The sequence below is a fragment of the Trachypithecus francoisi genome, unplaced genomic scaffold (genome assembly GCF_009764315.1).
Source record: "Trachypithecus francoisi isolate TF-2019V2 unplaced genomic scaffold, Tfra_2.0 Lachesis_group5, whole genome shotgun sequence".
NCBI classification, from domain to species: Eukaryota; Metazoa; Chordata; class Mammalia; order Primates; family Cercopithecidae; genus Trachypithecus; species Trachypithecus francoisi.
In genome coordinates, this window is record NW_022681470.1 from 66,659,144 (window position 1) to 66,675,027 (window position 15,884).

General features: G+C 47.4%; 1 protein-coding gene across 1 annotated transcript in view; it reads right to left on the reverse strand.

Moving 5' to 3' along the window:
* The window catches only part of LAMB3 (laminin subunit beta 3), a 150,854-nt gene that overhangs the window by 15,826 nt on the left and 119,144 nt on the right, over window positions 1-15,884 (reverse strand). Inside the window, exons 5-11 of the mRNA XM_033197651.1 lie at window positions 9,573-9,687; window positions 8,947-9,020; window positions 5,543-5,734; window positions 4,118-4,181; window positions 3,631-3,824; window positions 1,819-1,939; window positions 868-1,056 (exon numbers count right to left, since the gene is read on the reverse strand). Coding sequence (XP_033053542.1) covers window positions 868-1,056; window positions 1,819-1,939; window positions 3,631-3,824; window positions 4,118-4,181; window positions 5,543-5,734; window positions 8,947-9,020; window positions 9,573-9,687 — 949 coding nt within the window. The remainder of the gene's footprint in view (window positions 1-867; window positions 1,057-1,818; window positions 1,940-3,630; window positions 3,825-4,117; window positions 4,182-5,542; window positions 5,735-8,946; window positions 9,021-9,572; window positions 9,688-15,884) is intronic.

A 15,884-nucleotide genomic window follows, 5' to 3' on the forward strand; every position in this document is an offset into this window, starting at 1 on the left:
GGAATCTTCATGGTAATCCTGGAGATTATTATTCTCATTGTACAGAGGAGGAAACTGAGGCTCAGATATGTCAAATAACTGATTCAAGTTCATTCAAGAACCAGGGATCAAACTCAGTTCTGTCTCACTCTTCTCAGGAACAAACATCAACAGAAAGTGACTCGGCTTTCCCCAACCCCCATTCCCTGACTTCTTTCAGACCTTTCAAACCGTAAGACCCCTTCATCCAGAAAGTCTTTTCTGACTAAACCTGCCCGAATCAGATTGCTTCAGTCCAGACGGCCCTCTCCTATATGAAGTCGCTGGCTCTTGTGGACATGTTAAGCTGCCTCTGCCTGTTGTCTCCCATTACATTCACAAACGCTCCCTGAGCATCAGTGATTTTCCAGTCAGTGTGCTAGGGCCAGAGGATGTGAGAAATAATCCTTGCCATGGAGGAGTTCTCAATGTTGGGAGAAATAGGAAATTAAATCACAAACCTCATTACAACATGGTAAAGGCGATAATATACATATGGAAAAGGTGCTTTCATCCTTCTTCTTCACGAGTGTATAGTTTATATCACCAAACAGTGTGTGTGTTCCCTGATGGCAGAAACTGTATCTTACGTTTACTTTTTTCTTTCCTATGCCCCAAATAAAGCCCATCTATTGATTGATTGTCTGCTTGATGGTCCAGAGAGGTTAAGTGACTTGCTCAGTAATACTCAGCTAAATTAAAATAATCTCCCACAAATCCTGACTCACAGTCAAGTTTTCATGCTCCATGAGGGCCTTGGTGTACCCAGAAACATGTGCTCTATTGCACCCAGAGCAGATGGGGAGTAACAGACAAATGACATTCTTGGTCTCCAGAGCCTCTACTCACGGATGCAGGTCTCCTGAATGGAAGCTCCCGGGCGCCGGTTCCGGAAATAGTGCAGCTGACACCGCTCACAGTTCTTGCCTTCGGTGTGGTCCCGGCAATTGTCACACACACCTCCATATGCCCCCTGGCTGGCGGCAAACACAGCGGGGTCAAAGTGACATGTCTCTGAGTGCCCATTGCAGTCGCACCCTGGAAAAAGAGAGTCCCAGGGCTGACATCTGACCCACGCCTTTGCTGTCTACAGAGTGTGCTCCACAAAAGCTCATTGGCATCTGTAACAACTCTGCAAGATGATCAAGGCAGGGAAGTGGGGAAACTGAGGCCAAGGGAGGTTTGTGTGATTTATTTAAGGTTACATGACCAATAAGAAAGCAGAGGAGAATAAGAACTGATTCTCCTGATTCCTACTGTTGGGATAAACCCAAGAACAGTGGCCACATTGGGCCAAAGCAAGAGCCCTTTGAATGCTCTATCCCCAACCCTCCCACTGCCAACATTGGTCTCCTCTTGGGTCACTGCCTGTCTCCGGGATGAGAATCTCTGCTTTCCTCATTTATGTAAACAAAGTCCCTGATTCTAGGGAGCCATTTGAATTAGGAAAAATGACAACAGAAAACCAGACATGTCCTAAACAGGGTAAAGCAACTGGAGAGGCCAGAAAAAGCAGGCTCTGGGGATACCATGAAAGTCACATGGAATCAGAAGCATCAGCCAAGTCATGGTCCCTCCAGCCCTGTCTGAGGAGAAGGCAGGGGATGGTGGGAAGATGTCACCCAAATACTCTCTCCATCCTCACAAAGCCAGGAGAGCTTGAATTGTAACAGTGCAATTCAGTGTAGATTTACATAAGAAAGACTGGATCCCCCTGTGTCCCAGGTGAGGTCACTGAGGCCTAGAGGGACCAGCACTTGACCCACACCCTACAGGGAAGGGGTGATCCAAAGCTCCTACTTTGGCATTCATGGGTGTCCTGGCTCTCTGCAGGTCTCCAGGGCCGGTTGTTGTAGAAGGGTGCACAGTGTTCACAATTTGGGCCGGCAGTGTTGTGCTGGCAGACGCAGACATCATGGACCTGGGAGGGGGACCATCAGCCATCAGGAGTAATCAACAAAGAAGGGCCCCAGGGATGGACCTGCCCTCTGTGTACCACTCAGGTCTGGCTCAGACACCAACCCTTCCAGGACGCTTCCTCTGAATGCCGCAGACTTCACCTAGCTCCTGTGAAACTGTCTGCCATTGTTTTGCACATATGAGCACACGTGTGTGTGTGCACGTGCTTGTGCCCGCACTGCTCCCCTAGTGAGGTTTTTGCAAGCTCACTCCTTGCACTTGGACACCCCCGTGACACCTAGTCAGAGGCAGCGCTTGGAAGGTGCTCAGAAACCCTTGGCAAACTGTGGGATCCAGAAGCTGGTGGGGCCCTCTGGAGATTTATATTCCAACAATCTATGACTACAGTTGTTTGGCTAATGGAACTGTTGTGATGAACTGTCACTAGACTCATTAAGGTATAAAAATAGAACAGCTATTGTGTGCTAATTGCCTTCCAAATTAAGCCCAACACCTTCAGCCTGGCACTTAAGGACCTGTATCATGTTAGTTGCATTCTCAGCTCCCATGCCCTGCTGACAGCACAGCAAGCTGAACTTCTAGCTGCTCCCTCTGCAAGCCCTACTTTCTCCACCTTTTGGCCTTTAGCAATGGTTTTGCTTCTACCTAGAATTCTCTTCTCTCTGTATTCATTCACAAAATCCTGCCAGCTAGGCTTCAGCTAGAATGGCACCTCTCTCATAAGGGCTCCCTGGTCCCTCTAATTCCATAGATCTCAACCCTGGCTGCACCTCAGTGTCACCTGGGGAGCATTTTTTAAAATGCCAAGGTCCAGATCCAATTCAGTCTGAATCTCAAGGATGAGGCCCAGGCAGTGGCACCTTTTAAAAGTGGTGATTCCACTGCACAGCCAGATTTGAGGACCACCAGGGCTGGGTGGCTCCCTCCCTCCCTGTCATCTCATAGCATATTGTATTCCCTCTGTGTCACTCAGCCTTGGGTTCTAGGAGTATGTCTCATGGGCCCTGACAGATGACACACTCCCTGAACTGGGCTCCCTCTGCACACCTCTGCAGCCTGGGGCAGAAGTTGGCCCAGAAGTGGAAAGAAGAATGCCAGCTGAGGCTTGTGCCACCTCTATTTCCCTCCCAGGCCATCTTACATGATTTCCTCCTATCCCCCATCACTAGGACAGCTGTTACACTCCCATGTTGGGTCCCTCCGCTTCTTTGCTCAAGGTTCTCTCTTCTATACCTGTGGTTCTCAAGTTTGGTTTCACAGCAAAATTCCCTGGGAGGGGAGGGCTTGTTAAACTGGAACTTTTCAACTCCCATCCCTGCTGAAGTCAATCTGCCTGGTCTAGGGTAGACTTAGCATCTGTATTAAACATTGGTCTCTCACCCTGCTCCCATATCTCACCACTAGATGAGACTTTAAAATCCCTAAACCAGTGGCTGTCAGACCTGGCAGTACATTCGAGTCACCTGGGAGCTTTAAAAACCAATCATAAAATTAGAATATCATAGGGATTCTATCTAAACGATTCTGATTTTTGGAACGAAAACCACTTAGATTTTTTGTTGTTGCTGCTGAAGTATTAAGTACCCAAGTTTTAGATTTAGCGCCCTTCCTGCTTTACAGGAGCCCCAAGAATGTCCGTAGTCTGCCCTGGTCCTGCCCCCTTCCACTCCCCTTCCCACCCTAGGCTGTCACCTGCACGGCGGTGGAGGGGCCAGCAGAGGCCCCAGGCTTGGGGGCGCAGCGATCAGCATGGCCGTGACAGAAGCAGCTCCCCTGCAGACGAAGCTGAGACACGGCATAGTACGCGCTGGGAGGGTGGTAGCCCCTTTGGGGCACAGGGGCCAGCCTGGTGAAGTTGACTCTCAAGTTTGTGATCTCCCCCAGCTCTGAGAGGACCAAACAGCAAGGAGGGAGGGGTTGGAGAATGGAAAATAAAGAAAGGAAGTTAGAGGCACATAGAGTCTCCTTCATATGTGATATCATGGGCCATCCTCTCCAGACCTCAATCATCCCATAGCATCCCACAGACAATGTCCCTATTGGGCAAGCAGGGCAAGTATTAAATCCCCAACCACGTTGACAAAAACATGAAAAACCAGGAAATTTCCATGACCTGGGTTCCAACTCTGTTTTCTTTCCCACTCATAGTTCCATGGACAAGAGGAGGGGCCACACTGACCTTGAATTTTTTTACTTTGAGTTGCTGGAATCCCAGATGCTAAATCCATAAGCTTAAGTTGGACCTACAGAGGGAAGGGAAAGAGAAGCACTTAAGAAGAGACAAATAGTGTGCCTCGAGCTCAGAAGAAACCTTCCTTTCCATTATATGCCTCACATTTGAAGTCCTTGTTACCTGGAACCTGAGACAGACCATGGCTATGAGGTTGTCAGCTGCTCTGGGGGAGCAAGATGATCACTGGGCCATAAATGTGTGTGTGTGTGTGTGTGTGTGTGTGTGTGTGTGTGTATGTGTGTGTACCCCCCCCAGTTGAAAATATAAGTATCCTAAGAATTTCCTGAGTTCCCTGAGTCAAAAAGTATGGTAAGATGTATCATCTACATATGAGGGTTTAGGAGATACTAATTTTCTCATGACTCAGGATGAGTGAGAAATCTAAAATCCAAGGATGCATGAATGTGGGTGACCACAGCACTCTGGACAATCCCAATTTCAACTGTGCTTTTGATTTATTTTAAAAAAAAAAAAAAACCATTAATCATCTACATATCCCAGGAAGAGTTTTCACATCGGCCCTCCACAAGTTAGGAAACAGTCCTGCATTCTGATCTGCTGTGTGAAGAATGTGGTTAACATAGATTTGGGTAAGGGTATAACCAAGGAGGAACTGCTAGACCCCAAGGAAGAGATGCATGGCCCACAAAGAGGGCCCCACTCTGAGCGTTGGTCCACATGAGAGCAGCTCTGAGGGCTCACTTGTGTCTCGGCCAGGGAAAGGAGAAGAGAAACTACAGCCTCCTCTGCCAGGGGATGGGGAAAAGCAGTTATGAAAGAATTTGATCGTGTCGGGAGGACTTAAGGAGAAACATTCTGAGTGTTTCTTCAGGCAGGTTCTTATTTCTAGCTCAGGGTTTAAGCTCAGGAGAATTCGGGCTCTGGGTTATACCAGAATTCCCTCCAAGGGCTAAGACTGGGTTAGATGGATGGAATAAACTGAAAATGTTTATTTTTGTGTTAAACCCTACCAAGGTGAAATGAAATTTGTGTAATTTGCTCTTGCATCTAACTAGCCACCCCAAAATCCTCACACCAAAGTAGGGTCGATTTCATCTTCCCACTAGAGGGATGAGACAATGAGACACGGGGGAGGGGGGTGTGGAAGAGGGCAGGGGCGAGTAAGAGAGCAGGGGTGAGTAATGTGGTGGCCCCAAGGTCTTTCTGAAATATCCCTCCTCAGAAAGAGTATAAGCAACAAATGTCTTGAGGGTGGCCACAGGGGTCATTACCAGGGGGAATTCAGGAAAGTCAGCAAGGGGAGCTGGCAAGGATGTTTCCATTCCTTCTCAAGAGTCCGTGTGGCTGTGTGAACAGTGAGACATCAGGGACTTCTCCCCAGGCCTAGTTTTCAGGATTCCCTCTACCTACCTTCCCCCCATTTAGGCGCGCATTAGGCCTCTGGGGCAGGGACTGGCACCGAACATCCTGCCAGCTCTGAGGCCGGCCCTGGCGGACCCGAGGGAAGGTGGAGGTGCAGTCAGCAGCCAGGTACTGGTACACTCGCCAGGTGTTACCGAAGTCTGAGGAGCGCTCAATCAGCATGCCGGCGGGCATGGGCCCCTGCGGAGACAGCGGCAGTGTGCAGAGAGGAGGCGCTGGGGCTGTGCCCCATGGAGACACAAGCAGAGTGACAGGCTCCTCCAGTGAACTGGGGAGAAAGGGAGCCCAGCAGGAGCAAGTGGGCTCAGGAGCGTCCGGGTCCAAATCTCCTGGCATACCACAGGCCACAGAAGTTTCTCCCCAGGATCTGCCTTCCAGAAGGAGTGATCCCTAGCTCAGCTTACCAGGCTTCCAGGCTAGACATTCCCCTGCTCCTACACTTCCCACAGCTCACCATTTTCTCTTTCTCTCTCTCTCCCCTCCTGGAACTCATGTCCAGCCTCCTCTGTCCTGGCCCTCCAAACCACGTTCCCCACTCACCAGAGAGCTCTTCCCGGGTGATTATCTGATCTTTGAGAGCTTCAATCAGTCTGCATTGATCTCATGATATAATCTGAGCACCTTAGCATGACATATTGAGTCCCTGCTCCTTCCTACAAAATGATTTCATCCATTTTGGGTGGCTTTAAATGTGGTCTTTATGCTGACAGCTCCCAGCTTGAACAACTTCCTGGAACTGCAGGTCTATAAACTCAGCTTCCAAAGCAGATACTGAACCAGGCCCAGGCCTGTCTCTCCAGCTTCAGGGTTCCCTCCTGCCTGATCTCCCTAGTAAGCTTCATCTGATTTCCCCTTTCTCCACGTTCACTCTTACTCAGTCATATCTTCTTTTTTTTTTTTTTACTTTTTGAGACAGAGTCTCACTCCATCACTCAGGCTGGAGTGCAGTGGTGCAATCTCAGCTCACTACAACCTCCACCTCCCGGGTTCCAGCGATTCTCCTGTCTCAGCCTCCTGAGTAGCTGGAATTACAGGTGTACACCTCCATGCCCTGCTAATTTTTGTATTTTTAGTAGAGACAGGGTTTCGCTATGTTGGCCAGGCTGGTCTCGAACTCCTGACCTCAAGTGATCTACCCGCCTCGGCCTCCCAAAGTGCTGGGATTACAGGTGTGACCCACCATGCCGAGCTAATCTTCATATTTTTAGCAGAGACAGGGTTTTGCCATGTTGGCCAGGCTGGCCATCTTCTTAAAACATAAAATGGGCCTTGTTAAGCCTCTGCTAAAAATCCTCCAATACTATTCTGGAATGAAAGCTGAACTTCTGACTATGAGTGAAGAGGCCCCAGGCTCCCTGGGCCCTGCCTCCTCTCAGGCCACCTCCTCTCTTCAAGCCCCAAACCAAGCTCAGTCCCTCCTCAGAGCCTTTGTCCAGTCTTCCTACTTGGGATGCTCCTCCTGCTGGTAGATTCCCTCTCATCTTTTGTTCTCAGCTTAAATGTCATTTCCTGGTACAGATCTTTTGATACCTGACTGAAGTGCGTTCTCCTACTCATGGCTGGCCCACCCCACCCTGCCCCATTATTTTCTATTTCAGCATCTTGTTTCCTTCAGAAACGTCACCACGATTTCCAATTATTTACTTGTTGGTTTCTTGCTTTTTATTCTTTTCCCATGAGGCCAGGATTTCTCAACCATTCTCACTGTTTAAGCACTGAGTTGGGGAAATCTTAGTCCTAGGAGCTGTCCTGTGTACTGCAGCCTGGTGAACAGCATCTCTGATTTCTACCCACCAGATATCATTACATACCCGTAGTTACAACAACCAAAAATGTCTCCAGAAATTGTCAGCTATCCCCTGCAGGAGAGGGGAGGGCAGAATAGTGCCCCTGGTTGAGACTCAGTATACCAGGCTGTAGCCCCTATTGTCTGTGGTTCACAGGTGGACCCCCAACATCCAGCACATCGGTGTTTAGCACACATTTGTTGAATGAATGGTGAATCTTCAGTCTGCTCCCCTCCCTCTGTGTATACCTGGAAACTCATCTCGCAGCAGTCTTCAGCCCTCCACATCCCCACCTCTTGCCACCAAGCACATTTTACCCTCCAGGCCCTGTGTGCATTCCCTTGCCCCCATCCCCAATCATATACCTCACCTTCTTGCCGCCTGCCTCCTGGTCTTTGTGTTTATGGTTCTGTTTGCTTGGAATAACATTGCCCTTCACCTGGCCATTACTGGTCTATGAAAGTTCATCTTCCCCCGGGTGTACTCCCTGACAAGCCCTCCCAAGACAGACCATGTGAGAGTCCCGTCCTGGGCTCCCAGCACCTCTTCTTACCAATATTGTGCACACATTGCACTCTCTCATTACTGACTTCCCCACATATGGTGAAAGCTGCTTGAAGATTGTGATTTGGTTTTATTCATCTTTATATCCCTAACATCTGACACCAAGCCTGCCGTGTAATCAGTGTTCAGTAAGTGCTCACAAATAATTGACAAATAAATGAACAGGTGAGTGATGATAAAGTGAGGAGACTATTTAACACTATCCATCCAAATGAATACGCTGCCCTTCAAAGTTGCCACCTTCCAAGACTGGGCATTTATTCAAACGATACTTGCATTTCTCAAAATACCTTTGACCTTTAGATGGGGAGAGGCTCTTAGAGCCAACTTCTTCAGTCATGTAAGAAATTAGGTCCTATTACTTTTTATGCCAAGCTCATTTTAACTCCTGAAAGTTATATCTCCCTTCCTAATCATTTAATCTTATTAACCAAATTTGATCATTGAATATCTGACTATTTCTGTAGAAAGAATAAAACCAAATCATTTCTGAAAAGAAAAAATTGACCTATGGCAATTAAATGAAAATGTTTCCTCCAAAAGAAGTATCTAGAAGGCTGTTCTAAAGGCAGAATCTGAAAGTGCTTTGAGAAGTAATGGCACTGAATGAGTAGATTGCCCACCAAGAGAGCTGTTCCAAAGGAACATCTGTCAGTTAGTTGGATAGGCAAGTTCTTGGTTGCTTGTTAAACTCAATCTAATATGCAAAGTTATTAAAACAGAGTATACCAAGAATACACAAATGTACAATAAGCAACTGGGACCAGTAGAATTGGTACTTGGCAGACATAAATTAATTAGATGGGTTGAGGGTGGAGAATGAGAGAGGAAGAGGATATGCAACCACTGCACGGCCAAGACAGGGAGCCTAGAGGTGCCACTGTTCACCCAGGAGCAAGTCCTTTGCTGTCACCATGATATAGGCTCATGGTGAGTGTTGCCCCAGCCCAGAGAGACAAGGACACTGTGCTCCTCCATGGCTCCATGCCCACATGGTCCAGGAGCCCCTCTCCTATCCACTGCCACCCCCAGGAGGCACACCTGGAACTCCATCATGACTTCCTGAAGCTGGAATCTCCTGTCCAGGTCCAGCTGCAGAGAGACAGGGTTCACATCTGGAAGGACAAAAAGTAGAAACTGTCAGCCAGAGACTTTCCATTTCCCCAGCCCTGAAGGAAGCCCTGGACTAAACTAGCTCTAGGAAGTCAGAAACTCTCTAACCTTGATTTTCCAAACTCCCTCTTGGAGAGGAGTGGGAAGTGGTATGTTTCTGCTTATGTTATCTATTCAAGATCCTATCTGTTTTTGGCTAAGTTTCCTTCCCACCATCACCTGATGTCTTCAATACTTTGGAGGGCTTCAACTCGTCTGTTCCACACAGACTTGTTCCCAAAGCTTAATTCTGCAAGCCCACCCCCTGAGACTGAGTGGAGGGAAATAAAGACATTCCTCTCTCCTCATACCCTTTCCTTCACCTCCAACAAATTATTCTACCATAACATCCAACGGACCTCAAATATGAGGCAGAAAGGTTCTTCTTGTCAATCACCCATGTCACATCACCATAAGAAATGCCTGGGAAACCCAAAGGGTTACAGGGCAACTTCCATCCACCTCATCCTGTGGAGGCTGCACAGTTTGAGTCCCTGTAGATGGCAAATGCTCACCATTCTGTGACTGCCACCAGCGCATGGGGCCGGAGGATGAAGCCACATTCTCTACTCGGTGACTGTAGTAGTTGTGAGGCTGCCTGGAGTCACACTTGCAGCATTTCATCTGCCACTGTGGGAGAGGAAGACAGCAGACACTCAGAGGTGGGGTCCTAATAGAATTCCCCCTTGCGTCCTGAGATCCCAGCATATCCCCTCTGTGGAAATCCTGCCCTTAGGAATCGCTAGTTTTATTAATACACTTTGAAGGATTAATCTCTTAAAACAGGACTATTGATCATCTTTTAATTGGTCATCTCTGAATTCCTTTGTGTCCCTCCTAACACACAGCAAGTGAATGGTGAATAGATGTGTGAATGGAAAAGAGGTACAAGGTGGGAAAAAATACTTGAGTACATGACATTGCCTTGCAGAGAAACTTGAGGAAAGTGCCAAGGGCAGGAAAAAAAAGGGGGGGGCGGGGGAGAAATTCATACTAATTGAGCACCTACTACATACTAGGCACAGGCTGGAAAGTTTAATAGCTCACCTCATTTAATCCTGGCAGCCTGGGAAATTCTGGGGTTTTGAGAGTCAGAGAGAGAGGATTCCAAAAGAAGACAAGGAAATGCGGATCTACAGTCCTAGCTCTGTCACCTCTATTTCCTAGGCTTAACTTTCTCCTCTGTAAATTAAGTGGGGATTGAGCTAGAGCTTTTCATTTACCCAACAAATGCTTATTTAGCATATACTATGTGCCAGACTCTACTCTGGGCTCAGGAGTTATAATAGGGAACTAAACAAAGGTCCTGCCCTCAGGGAGCCAAAATTCTAGTGACATTCAAATGATCTCTAAGGCTTTCCAGCAGTGACATCTGGGGCTTGAGGATCTTTCTCAGGTTTGGTATTCCCTACCTACAGGAGACCAATCAGCCTCACTGGGGAGGTCCCCAATAACCTGGCCTATGCTTATCTCTTGGAATGAGACAGGAGCCAGAACTGAAACCCATGGGTTTCATGGCAGAGCAAGGATCACCAAGAAAAACAGCATGGCCAGAGAGTTGACATATCCCTTGTTCTTTTAGCTTGTGCCTATGTGCATACATATACACATACACACACACACATGCACACACGTGCACATGCACACGCACGCACACACACAGATAACGTGACCTTTTCTCAGCTTCCCCATAAAACACACATAAAATCTGTTTTCCCTGAGTAACCATGATCCCAAACCCTGTGTGTAGCTTAAACAATACTATCCACAGGGCTCCAAATTTGCCAACAAGTAGATGCAAGGCTTGGACAAGAACCTCCTGGACCTGCAGGTCCTTCTGGGTAGGGAAAACTGTCCCTCCACACACCCTGTACCTCTGCTTTTCTCTAAGCCTCCACTCACCAGAACAAAGGACCACCCCAGAGTCTGAGTGGATATGTGGGGCCTATGCCTTGAGTGATAGAACCTCCCTGCCCAACACCCATCTTCCCTCTCCAAAGCTGGCACTGCCTGCAACAGGAGAGAGCAAAGAGGGGAGCCAGGTGTCTTGGTTCCCTGGGCCTCTGCTTACCACTCCACTTTCCAGCTCTCACCCGCTCTGCAAATGAAGAAAACTATCACCCTTCCTAGTGCTTGGAGGTGCCCTTGGCATGTCCAAACATGCTTTATTAAACATTCATTCTGCCGGGCGCGGTGGCTCAAGCCTGTAATCCCAGCACTTTGGGAGGCCGAGACGGGTGGATCACAAGGTCAGGAGATCGAGACCATCCTGGCGAACACAGTGAAACCCCGTCTCTACTAAAAATACAAAAAACTAGCCGGGCGAGGTGGCGGGCGCCTGTAGTCCCAGCTACTTGGGAGGCTGAGACAGGAGAATGGCGAGAACCCGGGAGGCGGAGCTTGCAGTGAGCTGAGATCCGGCCACTGCACTCCAGCCTGGGCGACAGAGCAAGACTCCGCCTCAAAAAAAAAAAAAAAAAAAAAAACATTCATTCTTTGGGTGTTTAAGGCTCAAATAACAGCTGGCACGTAAGCCCTTTAAAAAGTAGCACCCATTGGCGGGGCGCTGTGGCTCACACCTGTAATCCCAGCACTTTGGGAGGCCAAGGCAGGCAGATCACAAGGTCAGGAGTTCGAGACCAGCCTGGCCAACGTGGTGAAATCCCGTTTCTACTAAAAATACAAAAATTAGCGAGGTGTGGTGGCAGGTGCCTGTAGTCCCAGCTACTCGGGAGGCTGAGGCAAGAGAATCGCTTGAATCCAGGAGGCAGAGGTTGCAGTGAGCCAAGATTCTGCCACTGCACTCCAGCCTAGGCGACAGAGCGAGACTCTGTCTCAAGAAAATAATAATGAAATAAAATGAAGTAGCACCCATTGCCCCACCTCCCAGCACTCACTATGCATTCCCTTGCCCTGCTATATTTTTTTTACAGTACATATCTACACTTGATACATTGTATACTTACTGTCAATTTATTTATTTTTATATTGTCTGCCTCCCCCTTCTAGAATGTATACTCCATGAGGGCAGGAATTTGCAATCCTTCACTGCTGTATTCCCAGTGCTTAGAAAAATACCCAGCACATAATAGACCCTCACTAAATTCCTCTTGAATAAATGAATAGCACATTTTCAGTAAAGGCCAACGATTTGCATTAGCATTATTACTAGGCACTCCCTTCCTGCAATTAGGGAGTTTGAAGGGAGGGGTGGAAGAGTGAGTAGGTAATAAAGCATCAATAGTAAGTGGAGTACAACCATGTGCAGAGGAGTCGTTGGTAGTTTCAATGCAATAGCCTACTTACATCTCACAATAACCCTATGTGAGAAGTAGTATTAGCCCCATTTACAGAGGAGAATGCTGAGGCACAAAGAGGCAACATGGCTTTGCTATTGACTGATTCCCACCGTCAGCATCAGAAAGGGTCCCTCCTCTCCTTTCTCTCTTTCTCCCTTCTTTCATCCTCTCACTTCCACTTGAAACGAGTTGAGTGGCAAAGATGTGGGGAAGTATGCTAAAGGGTAGCAGTCTCTGTCTCATGCAGCGAGCCCCAAGAAGGGCTTGGTCTGACCTTGAAGCTTATCATGGGGAAGGCTAAAGCAGAGAGAGCACTTTGGGAAGAAACGGGGCTTCTCCAGCTGACTCAGTTCATTTACCACAGAAACTGGAGACCTGTCGCTGGCTGAAATACCTCAGCACTTAAAATAATCTTTTCTGGGCAAGAGAAGGCCCTTGCTAGAGCCTGACTCCCCTCCAGACCCCTATTTTGGTCCCTGGCAGGGAGCATGCCCTTCTTTATACTCTTCCCAGCCTCTCAGGAACAAATTTTTCCACTCCTGTCCTCTGCCTGCACTCAGCACATGTCCTGAGGAGAGACAAGGGCCAGCTGCCTTCCGGCCGCCTGTCACCAGAGCTTTCTCCCCAGCTCTGCTGGGAGCTGGTCCAGCCCTTCCCTGGTCAAGAGAGTGCCAGAAACAAGTCTCTTTCTTTCCCTGGCCCATGGGACAAGTAGCTGGAGACCGCGGAAATGTCCTTGATACTCCCAAACGACAGGACATTATGTAACTATTAAAAACATTGTTTAGAGAAAAAAATTTAATTGCACAGAGAAATGATTATATTATGTTTTATGGAAAAAAAACTGGGCATATACTTGCATATACATTATAATCTCAAATATATATGTGTGTGTGAATATATATATGTATATATTTCCATTTAAAGGAATGTAAAGTATTTGGAAGGAAATACACCAATATATTAAGTGAAAACATGAAATTGCTGATATTCACCCATTTTGACCTACAAAAATGGCAACTGCATACAGTTCAATCTGATATCTCTGGGTAGTGGAATCATAGATAACTTGTTTTTTCCTTCTCTGCTATTTTTTATTATGTTTAAACTTTTTGTTTGTTTGTTTGTTTGAGACAGGGTCTCACTCTCTCGCCCAGACTCTGGGGTGCAGTGCCACGATCTCTGCTCACTGCAACCCTCTGCCTCCCAGGCTCAAACGATTCTCCCACCTCAGCCTCCCAAGTAGCTAGGATTACAGGCATAAGCCACTATGCCCAGCTAATTTTTGTATTTTTAGTAGAGACAGGATTTCACCATGTTGGCCAGGCTGGTCTCAAACTCCTGACCTCAAATGATCCACCCACCCCGGCCTCCCAAAGTGCTGAGATTACAGGCATGAGCCACTTACACCGAGTCTGTTTAAACTTTTACACCTTGGATACGTATTAATTTTTATATTCAGGAGAGCAGATAGTATTATAAAACAAAACCAACTAAAAATGCCCAGGGTTTATTGCCCTGCTTCCCCCTCAGTCTTCATGGGGATAATCTGGGGCACCCATGCCTTCTTCTCCTTCCTTCCATGTGTGCAGGCACTGATGGCAGGATCAGATGGCATCATAGGCTTACAAACTACGTGCTGCTTATCACAGTAACATAGCTAAAGGAGGAATTTATCTCAATCCTTGGAGACAGGCTAAGCCAACAGGCGAGACAGGTATTTTAAGTAGCTCTGCCTGTCAACGAGCTAGCAGGACAGAAGCCTGAAATAGAGCAATTTATGGCAGAAGCCCACACGAAGAGAAGCTGTTAATTTATCCTTTCCCTCTGGGCCTCAGTTTCCCTTTCTGATTTATTCTTGTATGCTTATATGTAGGGTGCACATATTTGTAAGCATCGTGTGCATGTGTGATTCTCAGTGTGAGGCTCTTCCTCTCTCATGTGTGATGTGCCCCTGTCTCTCCCAGCGATGGCAGCTCTCTGCTGCAGCTGCCTCCCTCTCTGGGGTCATTTGGCCGGCCTTCTTCCGGCTGTGTTACCTCAGAGACACAGTACTATTATCAATTTAGCCTGTCAGGCCTCCAGCCAGTTTGGCTCCTGCTTGCTCTCCAGCTGGAAAGGCTAGGCCTTCTCCCTTATCCTAGAGCTTTCTAGAAGCTCAGCAGTCTGGCTAGAAGATGAACTCTCCCAGAGAGCCAGGGGAGGGCAAAGGAGCAAGAGGGCAAGAGCCAGCAGGGGCCTGAATCACGGTGGAGATGGGAGGAAAAGGAGGGCACACCCAAGTAAAAACTCTGAGCCTTTGCAAAACACAGAGCTAATTCTGGGGGAAAACAGGAAAACAGGCTCTGATTATGTATGGCCCAGCTCCCTCCCATGACAAAGCCAGAGGGCTGTCTGGGTTCATCTAAGAAGCTACGGTCGGGTTATGGCCACCAGCCAGGGCCAAAAGAAAAAAAAAAAAAAATCTAGCTGCCTTCAAGAAAATACATTTCCTCCACTTCCACTTTCTTATTGGTGAAAAGGAAGGGTTGAATGGAATAATAAAGTTTCGTCTTGTTCTAACATGCTATTAGAATTCTTCCCTACTCCAGCACATGAGCCCAGAAGTTAAAGCCACTCTCAGCAAGTAGACAAAGAAAGCAAGAGAAAAATAAGACATTCACCAGATACTGTCCTGGAGAAACACTTTTTCCAGCAATATGGACAGAGAGAAGGGGATCCTCAAGGCCTATGGTCAGCCAGGCCTCCATTAGAACCGACTGCAGTTCAAAAGCCTCAGCATTTCTATGTCAATGCATATTGGCAATGAAGAGCAAAAGTCAGCACCTATTGCAGGCACTGGGTGGGAGGACAGCCGTATGTAAGGTACTTTCAGCTTCGTCTTTTTCCTTATCACGAAGTGAAATTTTGACCAAAGCCTTAACTCAGTACAGCTGTTATTTCCATCCTAACTAAATTCAGAAATCACTCTCTGAAGCTGATTATAAAGATGATATATGCTACACACTCAAAAATTACACTGCACCAGCCTCAGTCCTGAGCAATGTGCATATATTATCTTAGTCCATCCTTCCAAAATCTCGGAGGTAGCTATACTACATTTACAAACGGTAGGTATACCCATTTTGCAGATTAGGAAAGTGATAAGTTAAGAAATGTGTCCAAGCCCATAAAGTTAGCAAGGGATGAAGCACAGACTCTTGTCCCACCCTATCTGACTCCAAAACTACCTGTGCTGTTCTTCTTCTTTTTTTTTTTTTTTTTTTTTTTACCTCCCTAGCATACTGGTGCTGTTCTGATTGAAGGAACATAGCAATCACTCGGCAACCACTGAAAATTTCAGAGTTGGTTTCAGGAAACTCCCTTCTTCTGCTTCACTCCACCCCATTGGAAAGGCAACCTCAACTCCAGTATGGACATCTCCAGAAAGAGGGATGTCCCCTGGACCTGAGTGCAGAAAGTTGGTTAGTATGCCAGGGACCTCTACAGGTCCTGCCAGTGGCAATGACTACAGCCCCTCATATGGCC